General features: G+C 37.5%; 1 protein-coding gene across 2 annotated transcripts in view; it reads left to right on the forward strand.

The window, feature by feature from the left end:
* The window catches only part of ryk (receptor like tyrosine kinase), a 61,190-nt gene extending 39,991 nt beyond the window's left edge, over positions 1–21,199 (forward strand). For both annotated transcript variants that reach the window (XM_026263990.1, XM_026263994.1), the window contains 5 exons: positions 1,243–1,375; positions 15,807–15,916; positions 16,107–16,266; positions 19,274–19,410; positions 20,104–21,199. In XM_026263990.1, coding sequence (XP_026119775.1) covers positions 1,243–1,375; positions 15,807–15,916; positions 16,107–16,266; positions 19,274–19,410; positions 20,104–20,215 — 652 coding nt within the window. In that variant the 3' untranslated portion in view covers positions 20,216–21,199. The remainder of the gene's footprint in view (positions 1–1,242; positions 1,376–15,806; positions 15,917–16,106; positions 16,267–19,273; positions 19,411–20,103) is intronic.
* The last annotated feature ends 2,270 nt before the right edge of the window (positions 21,200–23,469 follow it).

Below are 23,469 nucleotides of genomic sequence, written 5' to 3' on the forward strand. Positions count from 1 at the left end.
TCAGACATTCTGCATTTCTCAAGAACTATTCTTATAAATCACTTTGTGCCATCATTGTTAACCACTTTGTATCCTCATATCACAGTCAACTAAAACTATCTATTATAAAGACTAAAACTAGTGTAAATAGATCACTAAAATACACTTCACGAATCCAGTGACCAGTTCTTCTGTGGTGTTGGCTGTCTGATAAAGGAACTGAACTAATCCAGTTCTGGATCCAAGGCCCGGGCATTTAATATACACTAATATAGAGACTTACTGGTACTACACCGGTTATCTAATAGCAACAGATATTACAAAAATTGATCAGGAATTTATATTTCAGAGTAACTTGAAGTGAGGCTTCAGTGAGTGTAAAGTTATATATATATATATATATATATATATATATATATATATATATATATATATATATATAACTTTGTTGTTGAACAGTTAAATATATATTTTTTTAGTGAATGTTAAAAATGTTCTGTTACTTCTATTTACAATTTTTTTTATTGTATATTATATTGTATATATTTTTTTGCCTTATTTCTTTATTTTATTTAGAAAATTTGTAATATCAGCCATTTATTGGCCATTGGTTATCTTTTTTTATATGAAAACTAAAAATTCATACCGAACAAAAATACTAACAAAATTAATATTTCCATTGCAGTTCATGTCAAAATTACAGCATATTTTTTTTAAACGGAGTACTAATTTTGTAATCCCGGTGTTGATCCATTAGTATCACTTCACATAATATTTGATATCACTTCATCTTTATTCATAATCATTTTCCTGATATTAATATAGCAGCATAACAATAGCCCTAAGGTCAAACTTTCAGTTTAGATTCTTCCGTTTCCCGCCTGGTTGATTTTTGGGATGGGCTCAGACCCATATCCTGTCCTGAGTGTTCGAGCTTTGCAGTCACGCAGAGCCATGTCTGAGGTTAAACGGTCAGCGCAGCCCGTGACTTTAAATATTTCTCGTCAGAAATGAATCACTGATTGAAATTTAGACTTGTACAGACCAACTACCCTAGGTAACATGTCACTTCCTGTCTACTGTATGTATCATTGCTAGTGGGAATCTAATAACAGCAAGTCATTTCTCTAATTCTTGTTTTAATTATATTCCCCAGTCCCCACTCATTAACTGTGTAGTTCTGCACTCGTTTTGTGTTTTCCTGCTGAAATGTGTTAGAAATCTTAACCTATTTTTATATTTATCTGGTTTGTTTACTCTTAGGAACCTGTTACCCATCAGCCACGTGTGTATAGAAGACGGTGAGAAGCCCATGGTCCTGTTGCCCTACATGAACTGGGGAAATCTTAAGCTTTTCCTGCGCCAATGTAAGCTTGCTGAGGCCAATAACCCACAGGTAAGACTTCCACAAATGTATTTTTTATTTTATTTTTAAGTGACATAACTGATTATAAGCTTGACCAAGTCTACCTAATCCATTTATGTTTGTATAATCAAAGAGTTTGATAGAGATCCTTCATTGCTCTGATATTAATTTAGTTGGAAAAAAAACAGCACACTTATTTTACTGGTTGTTTTAACATGCAACATTTAAACTGCACCGACATTGCACAGGGTGATTTTTGAACAGTGTGAATTCAGCTAATGCTACGTAGCACAATGACACTCCTCCTGCTGTCAGCTATAAATCAGTCTGAGGCAGGTGTTTATATTAGAGACCCTCCAGCAGAACACCTGGAGTGTTCAGATTATCCTGATTTAATTGCCTTCTTCTAAACAGTGAATTCATTGTGCAGATCCTCTGTCAACATCGAGTGCACTTTCTATGATAGGTGCTTTACAGTAGTTCACTGTTCACAATCGAGCCTTTGTGATGTTAACCCTTGGCGCCCTTTCATTTAGCTGCCACTGAACCCTCTTCAAAGACAAGATTACATATATTGGATCAGTCAGACCAGTGTATTTTTAAAATTGTTAAGCTGTCAATTTTTCCTCTTCAAGACCAAGCTTGTTGTGACAGTGTTGTTAGACTTCTTGCCTCAATGCACAATTGTCTTTTTTCTGGAAAAGCATAAATCATGTAAAATACCATGCTATATTTAATACCCTGCATTTTGGCAGTGAAAGTGGGTGATTTATTTGAGTATTTACTGCCAAATTTTCACCTCTCACCTGAACTTAATCTTAGATATATGTCTGTGCAAAACTACATACTTTGAAAATGGCTCTGTCTGAATGACTAGTCAGTCTTAAGGTAGCACTGTACTATTAGGCTGGTTAAGGGTCTTGTACCCTGTCCACCAGATGCTGATCAAACATCTGGACAGAGACAGACTGAATGGAGCAGTATGCAAGAACCCAGAGAACTGTTTTTATGTTAACGCCCTAGGAAAGTGCAACATTGTGTTCTATTTGCATGACTGCACATAGACCAGAATTTAATAAATAAATTTTTTTCTTTTGTTTTTTATCCGCCATCTGTTATCTAGCTTTCTTTTTTTTATTCTAATTATTATTTTGCAAGTAAAGAATGTCACAACGATTACAAGTGCCAAATACAAATCACTTGGACAAGTGAACATATAAACTGATAGCTAACATTTAAAGATAATTCTGATAACTCCTGTATATGTATTTTTGTAAGTGTTAGTATGTGTGTGTGGTCATTGTTTCTAGGTGTGTGAGGAAGCATACAAATCATTGCACATATTAGAGGTTTTGTCCTGTTCTCAAAACAGACTGTTTACATCAATTTCGTATCATAAAAGTAGATGCAGGTGCATTTCACCATAGCCACGAGCTTCAGGACAATCAAGAGTGTCAGTATGTGAGTTGCATGCATCTTATTTGTACTGCACTCCAAACGGCATAAATCAGGGTTTTTCCTTCATTGAAAATTTTTTGGCGGCCGCCAAAACTATTTTTTGTCCCGCCGAAGCCTTATTTGATCTGTAATTGGGTTTTGAGAGTGAAGCTGGCTACTGACTGAGTGATGGAGAGAATGAGCACAGCGCCCCTCCCCCGTGTGTGCACTCTCCGTCTTCAGTTCTGTCTTTGCTTACTCCTCGCATCAAAATCTACTCATCCTAAGGTCGGAAGACCGAATCCATGTTTCACGTGGTGCATTCGAAAATATTTTTGGCTGAATTACCGCTGGGTCTGAATTGCAGTCAAAAGAAAAGTTGCCTTATCTTCTCTTACAACTTGAGACAAGCATTGCGCACATGCAGCTGACATAACTTTAAATAAACGCAAAAAATAATGAAATTAGAAAGTGTGCGTGCTTACCCCCATTTAGCAAGAGTGTTTAGTAAAATTTAGCCTTAATAATCCTCAGTATGTATAGGCCTAAGACAATGTGCAGTTAGGTACCTATAAAACCATTTAGTTTAAAGAGCCACACAGATGGGAAATCAAAAATTACCTGTATTACAGTGTATGATGTAGCTGTCCATCAGTGTAAACAATGAGCAAAGTAATTAAACCAAAAAGTACACGATTTATAAAATTATTGGCTTCTAAAGTAAGGAGTCGACTCTGAATCGCTGAAACGAGTCGTTATAGATTTCAAATCTTTTGCCCATCTCTATGAACGTCACTAGAACACTTTGCATAATAATCTCCGCCTACTGTCTTGGGAGAAACAAAACTCTGACCTGCCCCACCCCCCACACAGACGCTCTGGTTGGTGTGATAGCATCATGTTGAGGAGACAGTGTGTTTTTAATTGTAAAGGCAAGTTTGTTTTATTTTCACTGCCAAAGAATGAAGATCAGAAGAACCAATGGCTAAAATTCATTTTCACCACAATACCAGAGCAGTACAACAAATCCCTTTTGTTCTGTTCACAACATTTCACTGATGACTGCTTTTCTAATCTCGGTGAGTACAAGGCGGGATTTTCAAAGCATTTGGCCATAAAAGAGGGTTCATTACCAACTTTATTTAGACCAACGAGCATCTCCAAATCACAACACGAAGTATGATTATGAAGTTATGTGTTTGTTTTCTCCCTAGCGTCTCATCAGTATGTGTGCTGTCTGCAGCCTTTGTTTGCACTGCTGATCTTTATTTACAAACACGTCATTAAAATGAAGTGTAACAGGTGCTGCTAACAGATATTCTGTGATAAAGAAATTCATATGAAAACAACGCGATGTCCGTTTTTCATGTCTCCCTTCATTATATCTAATGTAACCACGCCCCCGCGCTGAACGTGCTATTCAGATTCAAACTGAAGCGCGCGGCTTGAATACACCCACACAGAAGAAAAAGCAGCGAGACTGTTCAAGCTTTTTATTTTACTGTTAGCTTCGCGATGAGAGGAATAAGACATAATTCACCCCAAAAAGATGCTAACGCATTGTTTACCATGAAGTTGTGTGCGGAACAACCAATCAAAACTGACTATGTCAGTTGACCAATCAGAACACAGTATGCTACCGAAAGGTGGGGTTTAAGGAAACTGAATCTTTTGAACAGCTTCGCGCGAACCGTTTGGGGATCTCTGAGAATTGAGGTAATTTTTAGGGGTGTGCCGGTTTCAGAATTGGTGATGACGGTTATGACGTGAGTCAAAAGTGACGGTCCATAACATAACCGTCGGGGGGGGGTGATTAGTGGATCTGCCGTAGAGTCAATTGGTTGTTCTTGGAGATAGCGGGTTAACTCCGTATCAGCGCCACTCTGATCGGTAAAGCGGCAGAGATTTCAGACCTCCGTTTATTAAGGAGATCTGTCACAAAATTCATCATCCGCACCAACGTTTTTTGAGCAAATTTCAAAGCCGCACCCGCCCCCCATCCACTGATTGTTTTGCGATGCAATGCTTTCCTGATGCGAGCTGCAAAAAAAGCCATTGTCTGTTTTAGAAAGGATGCAGCAAAGATATTTAATGCTAATGTATGAGGCATAGGCCTACGCTGAGTTTCATTTACGATGAGATGTGCTCTAGTTCACAGTGCAGTGCAAGTGAACGCGGCGGGCTGCTGCTTCCATGTCACGGTTATCATTGTCTGCTATATTTGCTTTTTATTTATCAAAATACATGCAATTGGTTGATGAAACATTTATTAAAATTAAGATAAAATTTGTACAAAACGAAATTCGTTTTTAAGAAAGGTTTTCTACAAAGCAAAATTTTATGAAGTGGTAAATATCATGTCTGACGATTTACAAAACTTCATTAAGTGATAAAAACCATGTCTCCCAATATATTGTGCATCTTATGATCCTATCTAAAAAATGAAAATAATTTTTGATAAAAAATGTTTGTAAAAAATATTTTAATGACACGGTTTTGGCGGTTATAGAGTTCTAATGACGGTGTTCAACTATAACCGCCGGTTTCACGGTTATATACTAACCGTCACACCCCTAGTAATTTTAAAATGATATTTTGACAAAATGACAATGTTTTTTAACCTTGGATGGATTTAAACCTATTGTACAGGACTTATAAACAGTGATAGGAACAGGGTCGGCGCCACGAGGGGGCCCCAGGGGGCCTGGCCCGGCCACCTAGGTTACTGTGCCCCCTCACCTCTAGTCAGCACACCACCCTGATTCGGAGCGCGATTTCAGCCGTTGAGACTCATGCTGTGTCTGAAATCGCTCACTCATTCACTCATTCACTAATCCCTATATAGTGTATGGCAGTTGAGTTCACTATATGCTACCGTTCGGACATTCTAGCTTACTGCTCTGCGCTTTGCTTCTTATTTCTGTACTTTTCTCAGATTTTTCTAAGATTTTTACTTCAGCAGATCAGCACAGTGCTCAAACAACAGATTTTTGGCACAAACGCTAAAACTAAAAACACTGGGACTGGAATAATACTACAAAAAGAAGACTTTGTCTCCCACTGCGAACAGCTTACATTCCAGAGACGGGAAAACAACTGCCTACATTCAAACAGAAGAGAGAGAAAATGCCTCCTGTTGGATCTACTTGTTGCATGAACTGCTGCAAACTTCTACAAAGGATTGTGATTCTTTAAACAAAGTTACTTTCTGGACTTCCAAAACAGACGGAACACTTAGCAGACCATCGTCATGGACCCCCTCAGCAAACAGCCGGTGAGTCCCATGAATCTTCTGAATCTCAACAGTTTATACCAAGTGTAGAGGAACAAGCCGTATTTGATCACCACACTAATCGTTGGCACAAACAGGGAGCAAGACCCAAAGGAACACGAGACATCAGATTGTCACGAGTTTCTCGTATTGCTGCCATAGCTTCCTCTACCCCAGATTCGACTATGACAAGGCTTGTAAATACTGGTATTCTACCACCCCCTATACATCTGGAAAACAGATTTCAAGCATTAATAAATGTGGGTGAGGAATTCCCAAATGTATTTAAACATGGATCTGATCAGCCAGCAGCAAATTGCTACTAACAGGCGCTCAAGGACGAGCAGACAGCGGCTTTCAGCTCAGAGCGCAGCCGAGCCAAGGACTCTGATAGTGGGTGACTCTGTTATCAGAAACATCCGTAGCAGGACTACAACAACATGCTGCCTTCCTCAAGCAACGGTCTCTGATGTGAACAAGGAACTTCAGAACATTCTGATGAAGCACAAGACTGCAAATCAAATCATCATCCATGTGGGGAAGAATGATATTCGGAAAGAGCAGTCAGAACTCCTTAAGAAGGACTTCGTTGAACTCTTTGAAACACTTCAAAGACTCGAAGTTCAGTCGTTCATCAGTGGACCACTCCCAGCAAGGGGAACAAATATGTTTTCACGGTTGCTTGGGCTGAACACATGGCTACAAAGGAGTAAATTTCATCGACAACTTCAATATTTTCTGGGGCCATAGACAATTGTTTAAACCGGATGGCCTCCACCCAAACAAACTTGGTGCAAGAGTGTTTAAGGACAATATCTACTTCTCCCTTCGTCATCCTTCAGCAGAGTGTGTCAATCCATTCAGCACACACACACCGGGTCTGAGTCATCATGTGGGGTTGACATATCACACAAGGACACTGATAACACCACGCAGCCAAAACAAGCACTGCTGATAGACACCATCCCTGCTGAGCCCTGCCCACAGAGCTCCTCACAGACAGACTGTGATGTATCAAAACAGCTACAAGATTCACCACCCAAGTAAGACTTTCTGGAAAACAGCCAGGGAAGCCAGGACAACACATCACAGCCACCGGAAACACCAGAGACACAGCCCATCTCACCAGACACATTATCACTCTCTCCAGCATCTCCACTTCTGTGCTTCTCACAGAAAATGGAGGAATTGGTTTATGTTGGGACTAAACTCCCACTCATTCGCTGCTAGCCCGCAGATATCAACTAAAAAACGGCGGGCCCCCCCAACCACCAAAGCCTGTGGGCCCTGTTCCTATGAGAGCTCTCCGACCGCTGCCACAAGCCAGGGCCCAAACCCTCTATCTGCTGAAGGTGAACCAAAAACAACTGATAGCAGCTCTCAGTGATATGTGTCGAGTCCCCGCTATAATAGCAGCAACATTGACAAATGCCTACTGAACAAGCGGGAACCCAGTGTGCCTGTAGCTTTCTCTATTTCAGTTTTATCACGTGATAGAAAGTCTAAGGCCTTCTCAAGCCGAAGGGCAAACTCATCTAATCTGCGGCCTATTATGCATCAAACTAAGATTGATGTAAAGACACAAAGCACTGCCATCAAGCTAGCACTTTTAAACATTCGCTCACTAAAAAATAAATCATTTCTAATCAATGACTTTATAACCACAAACAATCTGGATTTTATGATTCTAAATGAAACATGGCTAGAAGACAGCTGCAGTGCAACAATCCTAAATGAAGCAGCCCCTCCTAACTTCACTTACATGAGTGTTTGCAGGACTGTTAGGAGAGGTGGGGGTGTAGCTGCTCTATTTAAAGATGTCTATCAATGCAAGCAAGTGTCATTTGGTCAGTACTTGTCTTTCGAATATCTAGGGATTGTGCTGAAAGGTGCTCCACGCATTCTGTTTATTATTATTTACAGGCCTCCAAAATACTCTCCAGCCTTTGTTGAAGAGGTCACAGAAATGTTATCAATAATTTCCTCAGAGTTTGACTGTTTTGCAATTGCAGGGGATTTTAATATTCACATAGATAATGCAGAAAAACAAAACTACAAAAGAAATGATAACGGTTCTAAACACCTTTGACCTGATTCAGCATGTGCATGGACCCACACACAAAGGTGGACACACTCTGGATCTAATCATCAGTAGGGGTCTAAACATTTCATCCATTGTTATTAAGGACGTAGCACTATCTGATCACTTCTGTATTTTCTTTGATATATTGATCTCTGCTACCACTGAATCTAGATCTGCCTATGTCAGAAGGAGATGCATAAATGAGAACACAAGTGTACTATTTATCGAGGCTATATCTTTAACACCAAGCATTTCTGCAGACTCTGTTGATATCCTCCTTGATTCCTTCAACTCAAAAGTTAAGAATGTTATTGATGATATTGCACCAATAATAGTCAGTAAGAAAACAAACAGACAGAAATCAGTTTGGAGAAGATCAACAGCAGTTCAGACTATGAAAAGACAATGCAGAAAAGCCGAGCGGATGTGGAGGAAGACGAAACTTGAAATTCACTATAGCATCTATAAAGACATCCTTCATGCTTTTAATGTGAAACTAGCCACAGCTAGACAGAACTTCTTCTCAAACCTTATAAACAGTAACTTAAATAACACTCGTACTCTTTTTGCCACTGTTGAGAGACTGACAAACCCCCCAAGTCAGATTCCCACTGATATGCTATCAGACAGCAAATGCAATAAGTTTGCTTCTTTCTTTTCTGAGAAGATCATCAATATCAGGAAGGTGATTAGTACATCATCAAGTAATGCAGAGATCAGACAGATTCGGCCAAAATATCAAAAAGATACTATGTCTATTTTTGAAAAAATTGATAGCAAAATTCTGGAAGACATAGTGCAGCAACTAAAATCATCAACCTGTTGTCTTGACACACTTCCCACATCTTTTTTCAAAAGTGTGCTTGACTGCTTAAAAGCAGATCTCTTAGAAGTGGTGAATGCCTCACTTCTTTCTGGGACATTTCCAAACTCCCTAAAAACTGCAGTTGTAAAGCCCCTCCTGAAAAGGACCAATCTTGAGAACACAATTTTGAGCAATTTTAGACCAATATCTAATCTTCCTTATAGAAAAGGTAGTTTTTAATCAGCTGAACAAATACTTAAACTCAAATGGATACCTGGACAATTTTCAATCTGGTTTCCGACCACATCACAGCACAGAGACAGCACTCATTAAGATAATAAATGGTATTCGCTTAAATTGTGACTCTGACAAAATATCGGTGCTGGTATTGCTAGATCTCAGTGCTGCGTTTGACACTGTCGATCATAACATACTACTAGAGAGACTGGAAAACTGGGTCGGGCTTTCTGGGATGGTACTCAAATGGTTCAGATCATACTTAGAAGGGAGAGGCTATTATGTGAGTCTAGGAGAGCATAAGTCTAAGTGGACGTCCATTGCATGTGGAGTCCCACAAGGGTCAATTCTTGCACCGCTCTTGTTTAGCCTGTATATGCTTCCACTGAGTCAAATAATGAGAAAGAACCAAATTGCCTATCACAGCTATGCTGATGATACCCAGATTTACCTAGCCTTATCTCCAAATGACTACAGCCCCATTGACTCCCTCTGCCAATGCATTGATGAAATTAATAATTGGATGTGCCAGAACTTTCTTCAGTTAAACAAGGAAAAAACTGAAGTCACTGCATTTGGAAACAAAGATGAAGTGTTCAAGGTGAATGCATACCTTGACTCTAGGGGTCAAACAACTAAAAATAAGGTCAGGAATCTTGGTGTGATTCTGGAGACAGACCTTAGTTTCAGTAGTCATGTCAAAGCAGTAACTAAATCAGCATACTATCATTTAAAAAACATCGCAAGAATTAGATGTTTTGTTTCCAGTTAAGACTTGGAGAAACTTGTTCATGCCTTTATCACCAGCAGGGTGGACTATCGTAATGGGCTCCTCACTGGCCTTCCCAAAAAGACCATTAGACAGCTGCAGCTCATCCAGAACGCTGCTGCCAGGATTCTGACTAGAACCAGAAAATCTGAGCATATCACACCAGTCCTCAGGTCCTTACACTGGCTTCCAGTTACATTTAGGACTGATTTTAAAGTACTTTTACTCGTATATAAGTCACTAAATGACCTAGGACCGAAATATATTGCAGATATGTTCACTGAATATAAACCTAACAGAGCACTCAGATCATTAGGATCAAGTAAGTTAGAAATACCAAGGGTTCACACAAAACAAAGGGAGTCTGCCTTTAGTTACTATGCTGCCCGCAGTTGGAATCAGCTTCCAAAAGAGATCAGATGTGCTAAAACACTAGTCACATTTAAATCTAGACTCAAAACGCATCTTTTCAGCTGTGCATTTGTTGAATGAGCACTGTGCAATGTCCGAACTGATTGCGCTATATTTTCACTGTTTTATGTTTTATTATTATTTTTATGTAAAATCATTTTCTAACTGTTTTTAAATGTTTTAATCATTTTAAAAGTTTTAAAAATTACTTGTTTTATTTTTGTTATTATTTTTCTTCATGATTATTTTACTTTCTTTTATGTAAAGCCCTTTGAATTACCATTATGTACGAAATGTGCTATATAAATAAACTTGCCTTGCCTTGCCTTGCCTATATTAGGAGGGAGTGAACAAATAAATAAGTGAACAGATTTGGACAGTAACGTATAGCCTACACTGCGAGTGAGACTTGGAGCTGTTGCAAAAACACTGCCATATGTACTTTTATCTAACATGTACCTAATTTTAGACAATAATAGTAGTGGACAAATGTAGGGAATGAAATAGTTCACTCAGAATTCGTACAGCACTACAAAATGGCTGACACCCCATATAGTGCACTATATAGTGGAAAGGGAGTGGTTACCCTTGCAGAAAATTTAGCGCTAGAAGTGCTACACAGATCAAGATCGGGCAGCCGCAGAGCGGGACTAGGCTTGATCTAAACTAAATGGTCCATTCCCTTTTTGCTTAATATAAAAATGCTCAAGTTTTTACAAATTATTTCATAATATGAATAATGTGTAAGGATTATTCAATTCAATTTGATGACATTTTACTATAGCCATAATCTACATCTTTAAACTTGAAAGGGATTTTTTAAAAAGGCAATTAAAACAGTTCGACTAAAGAGTCGTAATATGGGTTTAAATAGCCTGGTTTTATTTAGACCTATTTTTATTTTTTTTAAATGTCAAAAAAAGAAAAAAAAGACAAACAGCTTTAATTTTGAGATAGGCCTATCATTCAATGTTCAATTTTAAGTTAACGCAACCTTTAATTAAATCGTTGCCACCCTAGGTTATTTTTTTGCTCAATCCTGCCAATATCACTCTGCAAGGAGAGGATACAGACCTTTTAACTGAGATGAAACTTGTATCTTCACCTGCCGAATGTGTGCGCAATCTCCGCAGCGAAAGTGAATTCTGCATTCTCTGTGACAGTTACTGCAATCACTAAAAATACACCTGTTTCAACAAAACGGAGGCAACAGGTAAACAAGAACCTGACTGAATGTAGTTGAAAAAACAACTGGAGCCAACATCATTGATAAAGTGGAGCTACGCAGGCTGTACTTCAGTGCTTTGGATCAGTGGCGTAGCCACCTAAAAATAGATACAGAATTATTTTTTATAGTCTCAATAAAAAATGTTTAATTAACTTGGATTCATGATTGTCACGTGACACACTGCAGCCACAATCACTAACAGATGTATCGCTATTCGTTTAATTTAGTTTTTCATTTTTTATTAAAATATATATATATATGCGAACTTGCTTACCATGTCAACTATCTGATATTCCGATTCTTCTTTATAAATTATCTTGATCTATAACTAAATGAGCGCTGCAGTTCAGAGTCCTGTCAGCCGGATTTAACGTACAACACTTGAATTCCCCAGTTTCTCCCGAAATACATGAAAGTAAGTGGCTGTTGAACTGGACTAAGAATAGAGTAAACTGTATTGTTCTGCTATGTGTCTGATATGAATAAAACACGTCGGCTAATTACATTTGATTAGATAGTTTTTGCTGCTTCCATAGACATCAGTGTGTATTTTACAAACTACCAATGTATTGTTTTTCTAGTGATTATGTATATTTAAATGTATGAAACCAAAATAAACATTATGTGGTTGAAAACACTGCATATAAATTGTGATCTACGACAAGCGCTGAGCGCGTCCGTCTCTGGCTCAGTGCCAGCCAACGCGCGAAAGCTGTTTGAATCTGGCAGTTCTGTGGCGCCACTGAACATTCTAAATCATACTCTCAGGGGCACAGAAATAAGAATCCAATATATGGTGCAATAATGCTAAAAATGTTAAAATGTAATTTACATTTTAAGTTATTTTTGTTAAAATATATCTGCCGTGGAGGTATGGCCCCCTCGTTTCGTATGTCCTGCTAATTTTATTAAATTTTATATGGTAAAAAATAACACTATTACACCTTTTAACGCTACGTTTTCAATTGATATGATTATACTAAAATAATTATCAGGTCTATCAAAAAATGATTTTATCTTTCTAAACTATGGAAGCCAGTCATGGAAAAAATCGCAGCTTTTTTTTGTAAAGAGGGCAATAAAAGGATGACAATAATAATTTTTCATGAATAAATAGGATAAAAAAACTGTTGCTTTTAGTTTTTTTTTTTTTTTTTTTTTTTTAACCGAACCATTTGGTTCACCACACATGGCTCGTGCTGGTACCGCGTTTCAATTTAAATTTGACAAAGCATCTGTAATATGGTTTGCTATAAATAGCACGTAAAACAAACTGGGTTAAACTAATATATGTTTCTGTTGATGGATGCGCATTCTGGATTCCCAGACATTACAACAATAGTGATGAGAAAAAAAAACTAGAAACATAAAAACCCTGTATTCACTCTTGATCAATGTGAATTACTGCTGGAATATGAACAGTCATTTATTCCATAATCACCCGGGTGCTGACAGCGCGCAAGCACAGATGAGATCTGAACAGCACATGTTAATGTGTTTAAACTAAACTCATTTAAGCTTTGTCAGTTTAAACATTTAAGAGCCAAAGGACGTGAGCTCGCGCGCGCAGTGAGAAGAATTGTGCATGTGCTCCGTGCAAATATTAAGATCCCTCTGAAGTAACTATTGCGTTTAAATGGACAAATTCACACAAAAAATAATGTCAAAATGCCCATCTTGGTAAGTATCTTACAGCAGATATCGCTGGCTGAACGTATGCCTGTTGTATCAGTGCATTCTCTTAAAGTGACAGTCTTTATATAAATCGAACAGCAACAACAAATAAATCACTCACTGTTCTTGATTAAAAAGCTTTTATAACTTTAATAAAGAACAATATTTAATTTATACAGTCCAATATGCAATGCTGTTTTACATTTGATTACTTTATTCAATTTCTGTTCCTAAAAACTTATGCTAGACCTGCCCAAAAAAAAAAAAATGTAAATCACTGTTTGTATCTTTACTCTATTGTATTTATTTGTGCTGTTGCTTGTAGTAGAATATATATATATATTTTTATTATTATTAGAAAGTATAGTTTTTCCATAAACATAGCACATACCGAACTGTACTGAAAACCGTGAAACAAACCGAACCGTGAAAAAGTTGAACCGTGCCACCCCTAGTTTCTTTGTATTTATTTTAAATTTAACATGTATTGTCAATATTGGGCTTGCGGATCATGTGGGTACTAGGGTACTCTTTGCTGTGTGTGGATCACCATGTCGGTCAGCCACCATCGAAGATCAATTCTGACCCAGGAAAAACCCTGATAAATGAAAGCATATCTAAAGTAAAAGACTCAAATATGTGTCTCACAGCGCATATTATGTGCAATGAGGCTTGCCGTGTTTGTCTCTAGCACACACAAGTGACATATGCAGAAAAAGCTCTGATTTAGAAATAGAGAGTGCTTGAAGCAATTTAGAAGTGCCATAGAATGTAAAGATTTACTTTTATAATGTGTTTGAACACAGTTGTGTGTCCGCAGTATTTGAAAACGGCCTATAATGGAAAAAATCCACCACTCATTTTTAGAATCCCAGTAAATCATAAAAATCTCTCAAAATGAGCTTTTCCAGATTTCTCCCTATTATGACATCATACTCTGGAAAGCTCCCCCCCATTAGCATAGACACTGCCCTGAGTGAATAGCAGCAGTCTGCCATTACTGTTTCCTTGCTGTAGCTGCTGGAGGTACAATGTCAGTGAAAAAGTGGCATTACAAGTGTTGGGATGCACTAACGAACATAGTCTCCATAGACCGCTGGTTAACTATCATTTTCCTGGGGGTACATTTTTTTTTTTTTGGTCCTATATGATTGTGCTTATCTTTTTTTTTTTACGCTGGACTGCCTCACAAACAAGTTGTGCAAAGGTTGCATATGAAAGAGGGATTAATACCAACACTTTGTGCACATACGTCCAGACTACAGACAAAGCATCATGCATCATATTTTGTTTTCCAAAAGATCTTCTTGGCTCTCTGTAAGGCTAATGTTGCTAAAGCTACCACTGTCTCTGCCTGTTTTCACTGATGCTGCCTTCTCATGCTACCAGAATGATCGTAAATAGGAATGTAGTAGTTAAAATTGCTTTTCGAACCAATATGAATTTGGTAACATGGCCACACCCAGTTAAACTGTAATACACAGGTATGCCAGAGCATGAGCTCTTGAAGCTCCGCACTTTTCTGAAAAGTGAGGTGGGAGCACCAGCTCATTTGCATTTAAAGGGACAAAAACATACCCTAAAAGTGCCAATTGCAACAAGATATAAAAAATGATCTGTTGGTATTTTGAGATCAAACCTCACATACACACTCTGGAGACATTAGAGACTTATTTTACATCTTGTAAAAGGGCATATTAGGTCATAATATGGCATCCTTTTAACAGCATTTAGTTATTTTTTTAACACTGTAATATTGGATATTTATAATTATCAGCTAAACCTAAATCATTTCTCTTGAGTGATTTGCAAATGGGAATAAATTACAATCTTGACATTTCAAAGAGGGTTTAGCATGTTGACAGAAACAAACTTGCTGTCAACTACTGGCACATTAAAGCACACCCTCTCAGAGAAGTTACGTGTCTAAATCAATCCCCCTTAAGGCATGACAGCTTTAAAAGAAAAGGTTGAGATTTACAAAGCAACTCTCATTGACCCATCCCTACTTCTACATGTACGACATGTATTCTCTCTTGAGTAAACATTTCAGTCTAATCACTCTAACCAGATTCGCACTGAACAAACAGGAATGAGCATGCACCATCGAACTCATCTGACACCTGAGTTTGTCATGCACTGCAATTATTTTGTTCTAAAGCCTTGGGTATAGTTCATCTTAAAGGCCACTCATCATGATATGTCCTTGTCAGTTAGCACCCAGGGTTTCTTGTTGTGTCTAACTGAAGATAGATTATACAAGGATGCCTGCAGTTGAGCCACTCCCTCTAAAGGGTTTATGTTTAGTGAGGTAACTGTCATTACATCAGGCTTCAGACTCTTCCAACCAAATGAGATTCAGCAGAGGAACTTGTTGCTCCAATCAAGTCTGGTTTCCTAAGAGGTGAACCATAACCACAAGCATCTGTTTACCCACTTGTCATGCGTCTCACTTTTTGTGTCTTTTGGTTTCTCTTGTTGGACCTCTCTTATTAAAATGTACTACAAATTTAGTCCACTCTCTCTCTCTTGTGTTACCCACACAGGCAATCTCTCAACAAGACCTGGTCCACATGGCAATACAGATTTCATGTGGGATGAGCTATCTGGCACGGAGAGAGGTTATTCACAAAGACCTGGCTGCCAGAAACTGTGTGTAAGTTCCATTTTTACCAAATTTTCTCCCGCAATTTACCATTTTACATCAACTGCCCTCAAATGTCAGTATGAAGCTGCACCAAGTTTTACATATTGGTATTGGCTATAAAAAAAGGAAAAAAAGAATATATATTAAATTTTTTTTAGATGTCTTGTTTTTATTTTTAATTCTATACTTATTTTTGTAGAATTGATAACAGTATGCAGGTGAAGATCACAGACAATGCACTGGCCCGTGATCTCTTTCCTATGGACTATCACTGCCTCGGGGACAATGAGAACCGGCCCGTTCGCTGGATGGCTTTGGAGAGTTTGCTTAACAATGACTTCTCTAGTGCCAGTGATGTGGTAAGAATCACTGCTTCTTTATGACTTTTTTGAAACAGAGTCTTTACATGCACTCACATAATATTTTGCTTCATACCAGCAACGGGTGTTCTCTGTTTTTCTTTTTCCTTCCTTTGGATAATTTGCCTTTTAAAAGCATTTTGTACCCTTTTAGTATTGTCTTATGGCACTGGTAATATCTTTATTATTTTTAAGATACGTGACTGTGTCCCAGATCCTGGTAACAGATTTAAAATTGCATAACTTCTTTGACGTCATACGGTCTGCTCCATCATGCATTGTTACTGCTGACAATTACAGTAATCATGCTTTAGGTGCCCATAAACTTGTTGAGGCCTGTATTGTCAGCTGCATTCAGCAATATCACAGTGAACACACATTTGAATTTCCCTAATATGTTTATATTCAGAATAATAGTCCTGTAATAGGTGTACAATCACATTTCTGAGAATTTGGCAAGCATATGCACGCAGTGCAAGGTAAATGGAGAGTTCACTCAAGTGAAATTACCACCATTTACTTATTCTGTTGTTCCAAACTCCAAAGACTTTAGTTTATCTATGAAACAAATGAAATGTTTTCTGTATCTTTGTTGAAAGAACATTAAATCAGAAAGTTAATGCTTCACAGAGTTCATAAAGACATTGTAAAAAAAAAAGAAAAAAAAAGAATAATGCTTATGAATTGACACTTTATATGGTAAACTGATTTAATTTAGGCTTTTATTCACACATAAATATGGAATTATGGATCAATGCACATACATGGACCACATCAAATATGATAACGAAAACTTAATATGCATTCTTGATGCATGAGAAGCAATGATGATTATTCTTATGTATGATGCAAAAACCAGTAAGCTTTTGCATCAAGCAAATACGGATTAAACCACTCTATTACCATCAGTTGCTAATATATATTGTTTTGTTGATGCTTATAAAGAATCAAAATTTGGTGTAATGGACTTTCAGTGCAGGGACAGTAATGTCTCAAAAAAAAAAAAAAAAAAGTGTGGTGTCAAACCAATATAAAAGTGAGTAAATGAGGACTGAATTTAGGGTGATCTATCCTTTTAACCAAACTCAACCCTGGCACATTTTTGTATTTGTGGGAAAAGGGAATGGAGGAGAAAACTTTGCTTGCCTGGCAACACACTGTACGTTCCCGTCTGTCTCACTCAAAGTGCCAAGGAAACAACCCACCCTAGACAGTCAGGAAGGACTGAACGCCGCCTGGCTGCCTCATAAATGACATACCAGACCAAAACCTGTCAGTGATCTGACCTCTGCATCCTTTCAATCTAACAGAACAATAGTAGCTGGTGCTCCCCTTATGCCAGGAACAATTATTAAAGCGCTGTTTATTAGAATACAATAGGAGTTGGTGATGAGCAGTGCCCTGGTATGGAAATTTACTCATTTACTAGGATATGCAGGAGATTTGTTTACCGTAAGGGCCGGTAGTGCAGGATACCACCCACCCATTGAGACTTAAGCCAAAATGCTAGATCACCAGTGGATGTCAACTTTGATCTGCGCCCAATTTTACCTTCTCATAGCCTCTCAACAACCAACACACAAAAAACACATTAAGTGTGGAAGACAACATCCTTTTATATGTAAAGAAGCCTGTCTGTTTTTAAATGTCTAGAAAGAAAAGATGGGCATGATTGTCTTTTAACGAATAGGGAGAATTTATTTCAAGTGCGTTCTGCAGTCAAGTGTGTGTTGCCCTCAAGCGCAAACATGATTTTTTTTACAGTACTTTTACTGTTTAGCATTTTCCAACACCTCTCCCTGAAGGGCATACACGTATAGAACTGTTTGTAAAGTAATGCAGCTTTTTTTATTCATTGCTTTTTGTATCCAAGATTATTGACTGCCATCGAATCAGCTTGATTGACTTGAACATTATTTATAATAAGAGCTGTAATTACACTAATTTGCAGTTTGTTTCATAGCTAATGATGTAGAACAAAAATCTTTATGCATGTTAAATGGGCATGGCGGCTTATTTATTAGATGTGAAGTGTCTTAAATGTCTCCGTGAACAAGCTGAGATTGTGTCCATGGAAAGAATCCACATTTCCTTCTTTTGTTTTAGTGGAATGCTTTGTTTCCAGAAAACTTCCAGTGGCCCTAAAACGGCCTAACGGGGCCCTCATGGCCCAAACAAATCCAGATAGGGGCACTTTTTTTCTCTAATATTTATATGCATTTCTGCAGTTACATAATTTGTCATTATTCTCTGTTTAAAGGAATGCTCTGATATTTAAAATTCTGACGGATGCAGATAAGCCAATAATTATTTATTCGATCAGTTTTATATTAAATTTTAGATGAAATATAAATGGATAATAATAAGAAAACCACTTAAAATCGTCATTTTTATTATATAAGGATTATATTTTGAAATATTAATGTTTTGATTTAAAAATGATTAAAGCACTAATTGTTCTTAAAGATGTTGTGAACATGAAATCTTTAAAAACAGCATTTTAAAAAACAAATGATTGTTATTTATTAATTTATATATGAAGATTGGGGAATTCGTGGCTTAGTGGTTAGAGAGTTTTACTCCTAACCCTAGGGTTGTGGGTTCGAATCTCGGGCTGACAATACCACAACTTGGGTGTCCTTGAGCAAGGCACTGAACCCCCAAACTGCTCCCCGGGTGCCGCAGCATAAATGGCTGCCCACTGCTCCAGGTTTGTGTTCACGGTTTGTGTGTGTTCACTGCTCTGTGTGTGTGCACTTTGGATGGGTTAAATGCAGAGCACGAATTCTGAGTATGGGTCACCATACTTGGCTGAATGTCATGTCACTTTCAAGATTCTAATAGAAATTTCTTACTGCCTTCAAATACTGATCTGTCAAAACTATTTGTTTGTTTACTAAATGTCCAGTGATCTCATTACTTGTCGAAAGGGAGGGATCATCTTTCGGTTTTAATAATTGTGCATCACTCAGCCTGCTCTGAGCTCTTGTGTGTTGCTTCCTTGCAGTGGGCTTTTGGGGTTACTCTCTGGGAGCTGATGACCTTGGGACAGACTCCTTATGTTGACATCGACCCCTTCGAGATGGCTGCCTATCTGAAGGATGGCTACAGAATAGCACAACCCATCAACTGCCCCGATGAACTGTGAGTTTGTTCAAACATTTTACTTCTGTATTTGAATCAATTAAAGAATAACGTGCAGAGTTAATATTGCAAAATAAATAAACTCTAATGAACTTGTGTTACTGAGTGACTGGCAGGGCTCCTAAAGTATCAGTAACAACTGCTTTCTTAAATCTTGATTAATTTGTAAGGAAACCTTTAGAAAATGTATTGGACAGTTTGATCCGAATACAACAAGTCCATACAATCTGAAACTTATCGGCATCCTGCAATAGCCAGGGAACCGGAGCCGCGGTGAGCGGACCAGCCAGGAATTACAAAGCAACAAGCGTTGTTGACCATGTCAGTGACCCAAACACAGCAAGATTAATTGTCTTGCGTGCACTCGCCGGAAAACAGTTCAGAGAAGGCAGGAAAAGCTAATCAGTATTGGATCACAGTTTTGCACTCTTTCCCTCCAGAGAATAAGTGATGAATATATATTCTGGGGCTTGCCTTGTGTGTTGGAAAGCCTGAATAGCAACTGAGAGATAAGGCGATTTTATACTTTCACTCAAGCCCTTTTCGAACGTTGAAGCTGTCAAATGTAATCTAGACCAATAAGACTCCTCAAGACCAGCTTTTTCTTCTTTGATCCATCTGCTACGGCTTCAATCAGTCACCGATCTGATAAAAGTAAATGTTTTGTTCAATTGAAGGTGTTCTCTCTTTCAGATTTGCAGTGATGGCCTGTTGCTGGGCCTTGGATCCTGAGGAGAGACCAAAATTCCAACAGCTCGTCCAGTGCCTCACTGAGTTCCACGCAGCTTTAGGGGCCTACGTTTAAACTCGCTCAAACCAGCCGAGTTGTTGAACAGCACTATTCCAGAGAGTGAAAGTGAATGCAGTGCCTTACTTAATAAGAAAACCATTACTAACTTTTGTGTTTCATGCGATATGGAATGTGGCTTGGTTTGGAGGTCCGTATCTTTTGTATATCACACCTGCGTGAATATTGAGGACTATTTCTGATTCTCATGAATATCATCCAATCTTCTTTGGAATGCTGGTATTAGGGTGTCCACAGGAAGCTGCTGTTCTCTTTGTTTCACGAAGAAGCTTTTTTTCTTTTTCATAATAATAGAAATTACAAGACACTGACCTAAAGGTCTGGTAATTTCCTTTTGGATATTTTAAATATTGCTTGGAGTAATCTGTACATAGATTTTCAAAGACTTCAGTGAGAGAAGCTTTATCTCCACTGCATTTGGTCTTGCATTTATTTGTTTTAAAAAGAGAGGACGGGTCTCCACTGCATTAAATGTGCAGAACAAATGCCTCATCCTGGGCACGGCAATTGGTACGTAAACTAGATTCAGAAAAAGGCAGGTTTTTTATCCTTTTAGGACTAAAGATCATGGAGCCCTACAGCTGACCATAAGCTTTACCTCCTTAAATTATGAGGTGGTCATGGAGGTTTGAAGCAGCATGTTGGGATCCTGCAAGTCAAACTGGACTTTGGTACAGGGTTTTTTCAAATTCCTAAAGCTTTTGATGTTTGACTGTTCTGTGTCAGAACAATGCCTTCCTTGTATGTTTAAAATCTGTATGAATACATGGACAAGAAAAGAAACATGAGTCACTGTGAATATTTGAAGTGTATGGTCTAGACTCCATTTTCAAATCCTTTGTTCTCCATCTATAGGCTCTTCTTTCTATCCTTGTGATCACTGCATGTTGACTTTTTTTTTTAAGGGTTTTGTGTAAACTGAATTCATACCTATCAATTAAACGAGGCCTCTAAATAAAATGAGATCTCAGTTTTAGTGTTGGTGTTTGTTGCCTTTTATGTATGATTTGATCTGGAGGATGGTTTTAAACCTATATGCAAACTTTTTTCGACCCCTCTTAATACTTCATACAATAGATGCATCTATTTTTAGTGATAAGAGCTGTTGTGAACTATTCTGAATGGAAAGATTTAGCAATAGTTCCCCCTACTCTGGTGTCATAAGTGTTATGCATTTAATATTTAATAACATTGTGCAAATGTTTATCTTGAGAGAGCAGCCAACAGGCTATCAGTAATTTGTGGGCTGGCAGACTACATATTTGTGCAATCTTTATTTTTATTTTATTTTTTGAAGCTTAACTACTGATTCTATCAGTACACTATCTTTTTCATAGCTGAAAATGTTTTTATTAAATGCATGATGGTACGTTTCATTGCATTTCTATTGACATTTTAATATTAAAGTACACATTGTATATACAATTTTAAAGAAATATTAGCATTTTCTAAAGCTATGATATAACTTGTTTTTTTATTGTTTTTGATGTCATGCAAAGAATGACATTTTTTTTAGAATGCTGAATATGCTTAGACTTAAATTGGAGTAGTGGCTTAGAAAAAAATTATCACACACTAGACAGAGTTTTTTTCTGGTTCTTACGTGCTTTATTCTGTATAATATACAGCTTAATCTTTGCTAATGGCAAAAAATATTCAACAAATGTGTTTTAAACTTAAATGCATGCACACCTATCTACATACAACTTAAGCACAACATGCTCATACATCACTGTAAATGTAGCAATATAAAAGGTTAAATAATGTTTCCTTATATATATATATATATATATATATATATATATATATATATATATGTGTGTGTATGTATGTATATGTATGTATGTATATGTATGTATCTTGTATAACTGACCTGTATTTTCATAACCACTCCTTTTCCATGTTGAGATTTCAAAAGAAGGCACTGTGGGGAGTGTTTACCTTTTGTTCAGGTACCTTACAATAAGCTTTTTAAAAAAATGATCAATTGTGTTTTAAGTAGATCTCTTTGTCTGCTTGTTCTAGAATTTCTATTCTTTATCCTATGATACCAGTTTCACAGCATTATTTCTGGTATAGCATTTCATTTTAATGGAGCTCTACAATTACACTACAATGACTCCATTGTTGAACGAAAAATCATGAATCTGTCTTTTACACCTTTGTGTCATTCCAAACTCAAAGCTTTTGTTTTTCTTTAAAACACTTTTTTAATGATTTTTTTTTTTTTTATGAAAACAGATTTCTGTCTCTTCATTAAAACACCATTCCACCAAAACATTCAGTCTTTTAAAGGTCACATATTGTACACCTTTCTGGAGTTTTATTTTAGGTCTTGATGTCCTTAAGAATATATATCTGTGGTATAAGTACCTAAAACAATCTCAATATATTTTTACAGTTCCTTTCTCAGGAGGTCTGCTAAAAACAGGTTGGTTTTGGACGGTCTAATTAATATTCATGAGTGACGCTCAGCCAGGCCAACCACAGGTAACTAGGGTCAGCCAGTCACAGCGCTAGCTGGAGGCAGCAAAACAAAGGGGAAACTGGAGGCGGCCCATTCAAGCCAGCGCAGATTCGACTACGCAAGAAACTTAAAATATCACATTATGATGTTGGGTGCCTGAATCTATGTAATACAACCTCAAATTAGAAATTTGATCACATATCTGCTACCACTGACAAAAAAACAGCTGTTGTTAAACACAATAAAACAAGCAGACTGGACAGAAATGATCGTCAAAAAGCTTGTGTTTGCAGCGCACAATTATTAGAAAAGGTAGTTCTGACGTTAACTTTTTACGGAAGTCAACGGTTCATGAAAAATCACAGCTACTTTATGCAGGCTGTGCATTTTTAATGTGGACTGACTGTTTTGAAACTTATATGGTAGTTAAATAGCCCCTAGACTTCAGTTATCGTGAAAAAAGCCAGGAAATTTCAGTTTTGACAATATGGGACCTTTAAACGTTCATAATGAGATTGTACAAGAAATTCAAGTTAAACAAAACTTCATTGGTTCTTGGACATCATGCAAGTACAATCAATCTTATGTTTGCCATATTTTGTCAGTGAGGAAAATGTTTCCTTTTCGATACTACACTCATACTGCGCCTTGCTAGATGCATATGGGGAAAGCCTTTTTTCTCCTGAACTGAAGTCTTTTTTATTCATGCAGTGAAACAGCAATTGGTTCCATTGGTTCATGCAGTGTATTAAAAATGAACCAATAGCTAGGCAGCAGGGCTGCA

This window comes from Carassius auratus, chromosome 6, assembly GCF_003368295.1.
Source record: "Carassius auratus strain Wakin chromosome 6, ASM336829v1, whole genome shotgun sequence".
NCBI classification, from domain to species: domain Eukaryota; kingdom Metazoa; phylum Chordata; class Actinopteri; order Cypriniformes; family Cyprinidae; genus Carassius; species Carassius auratus.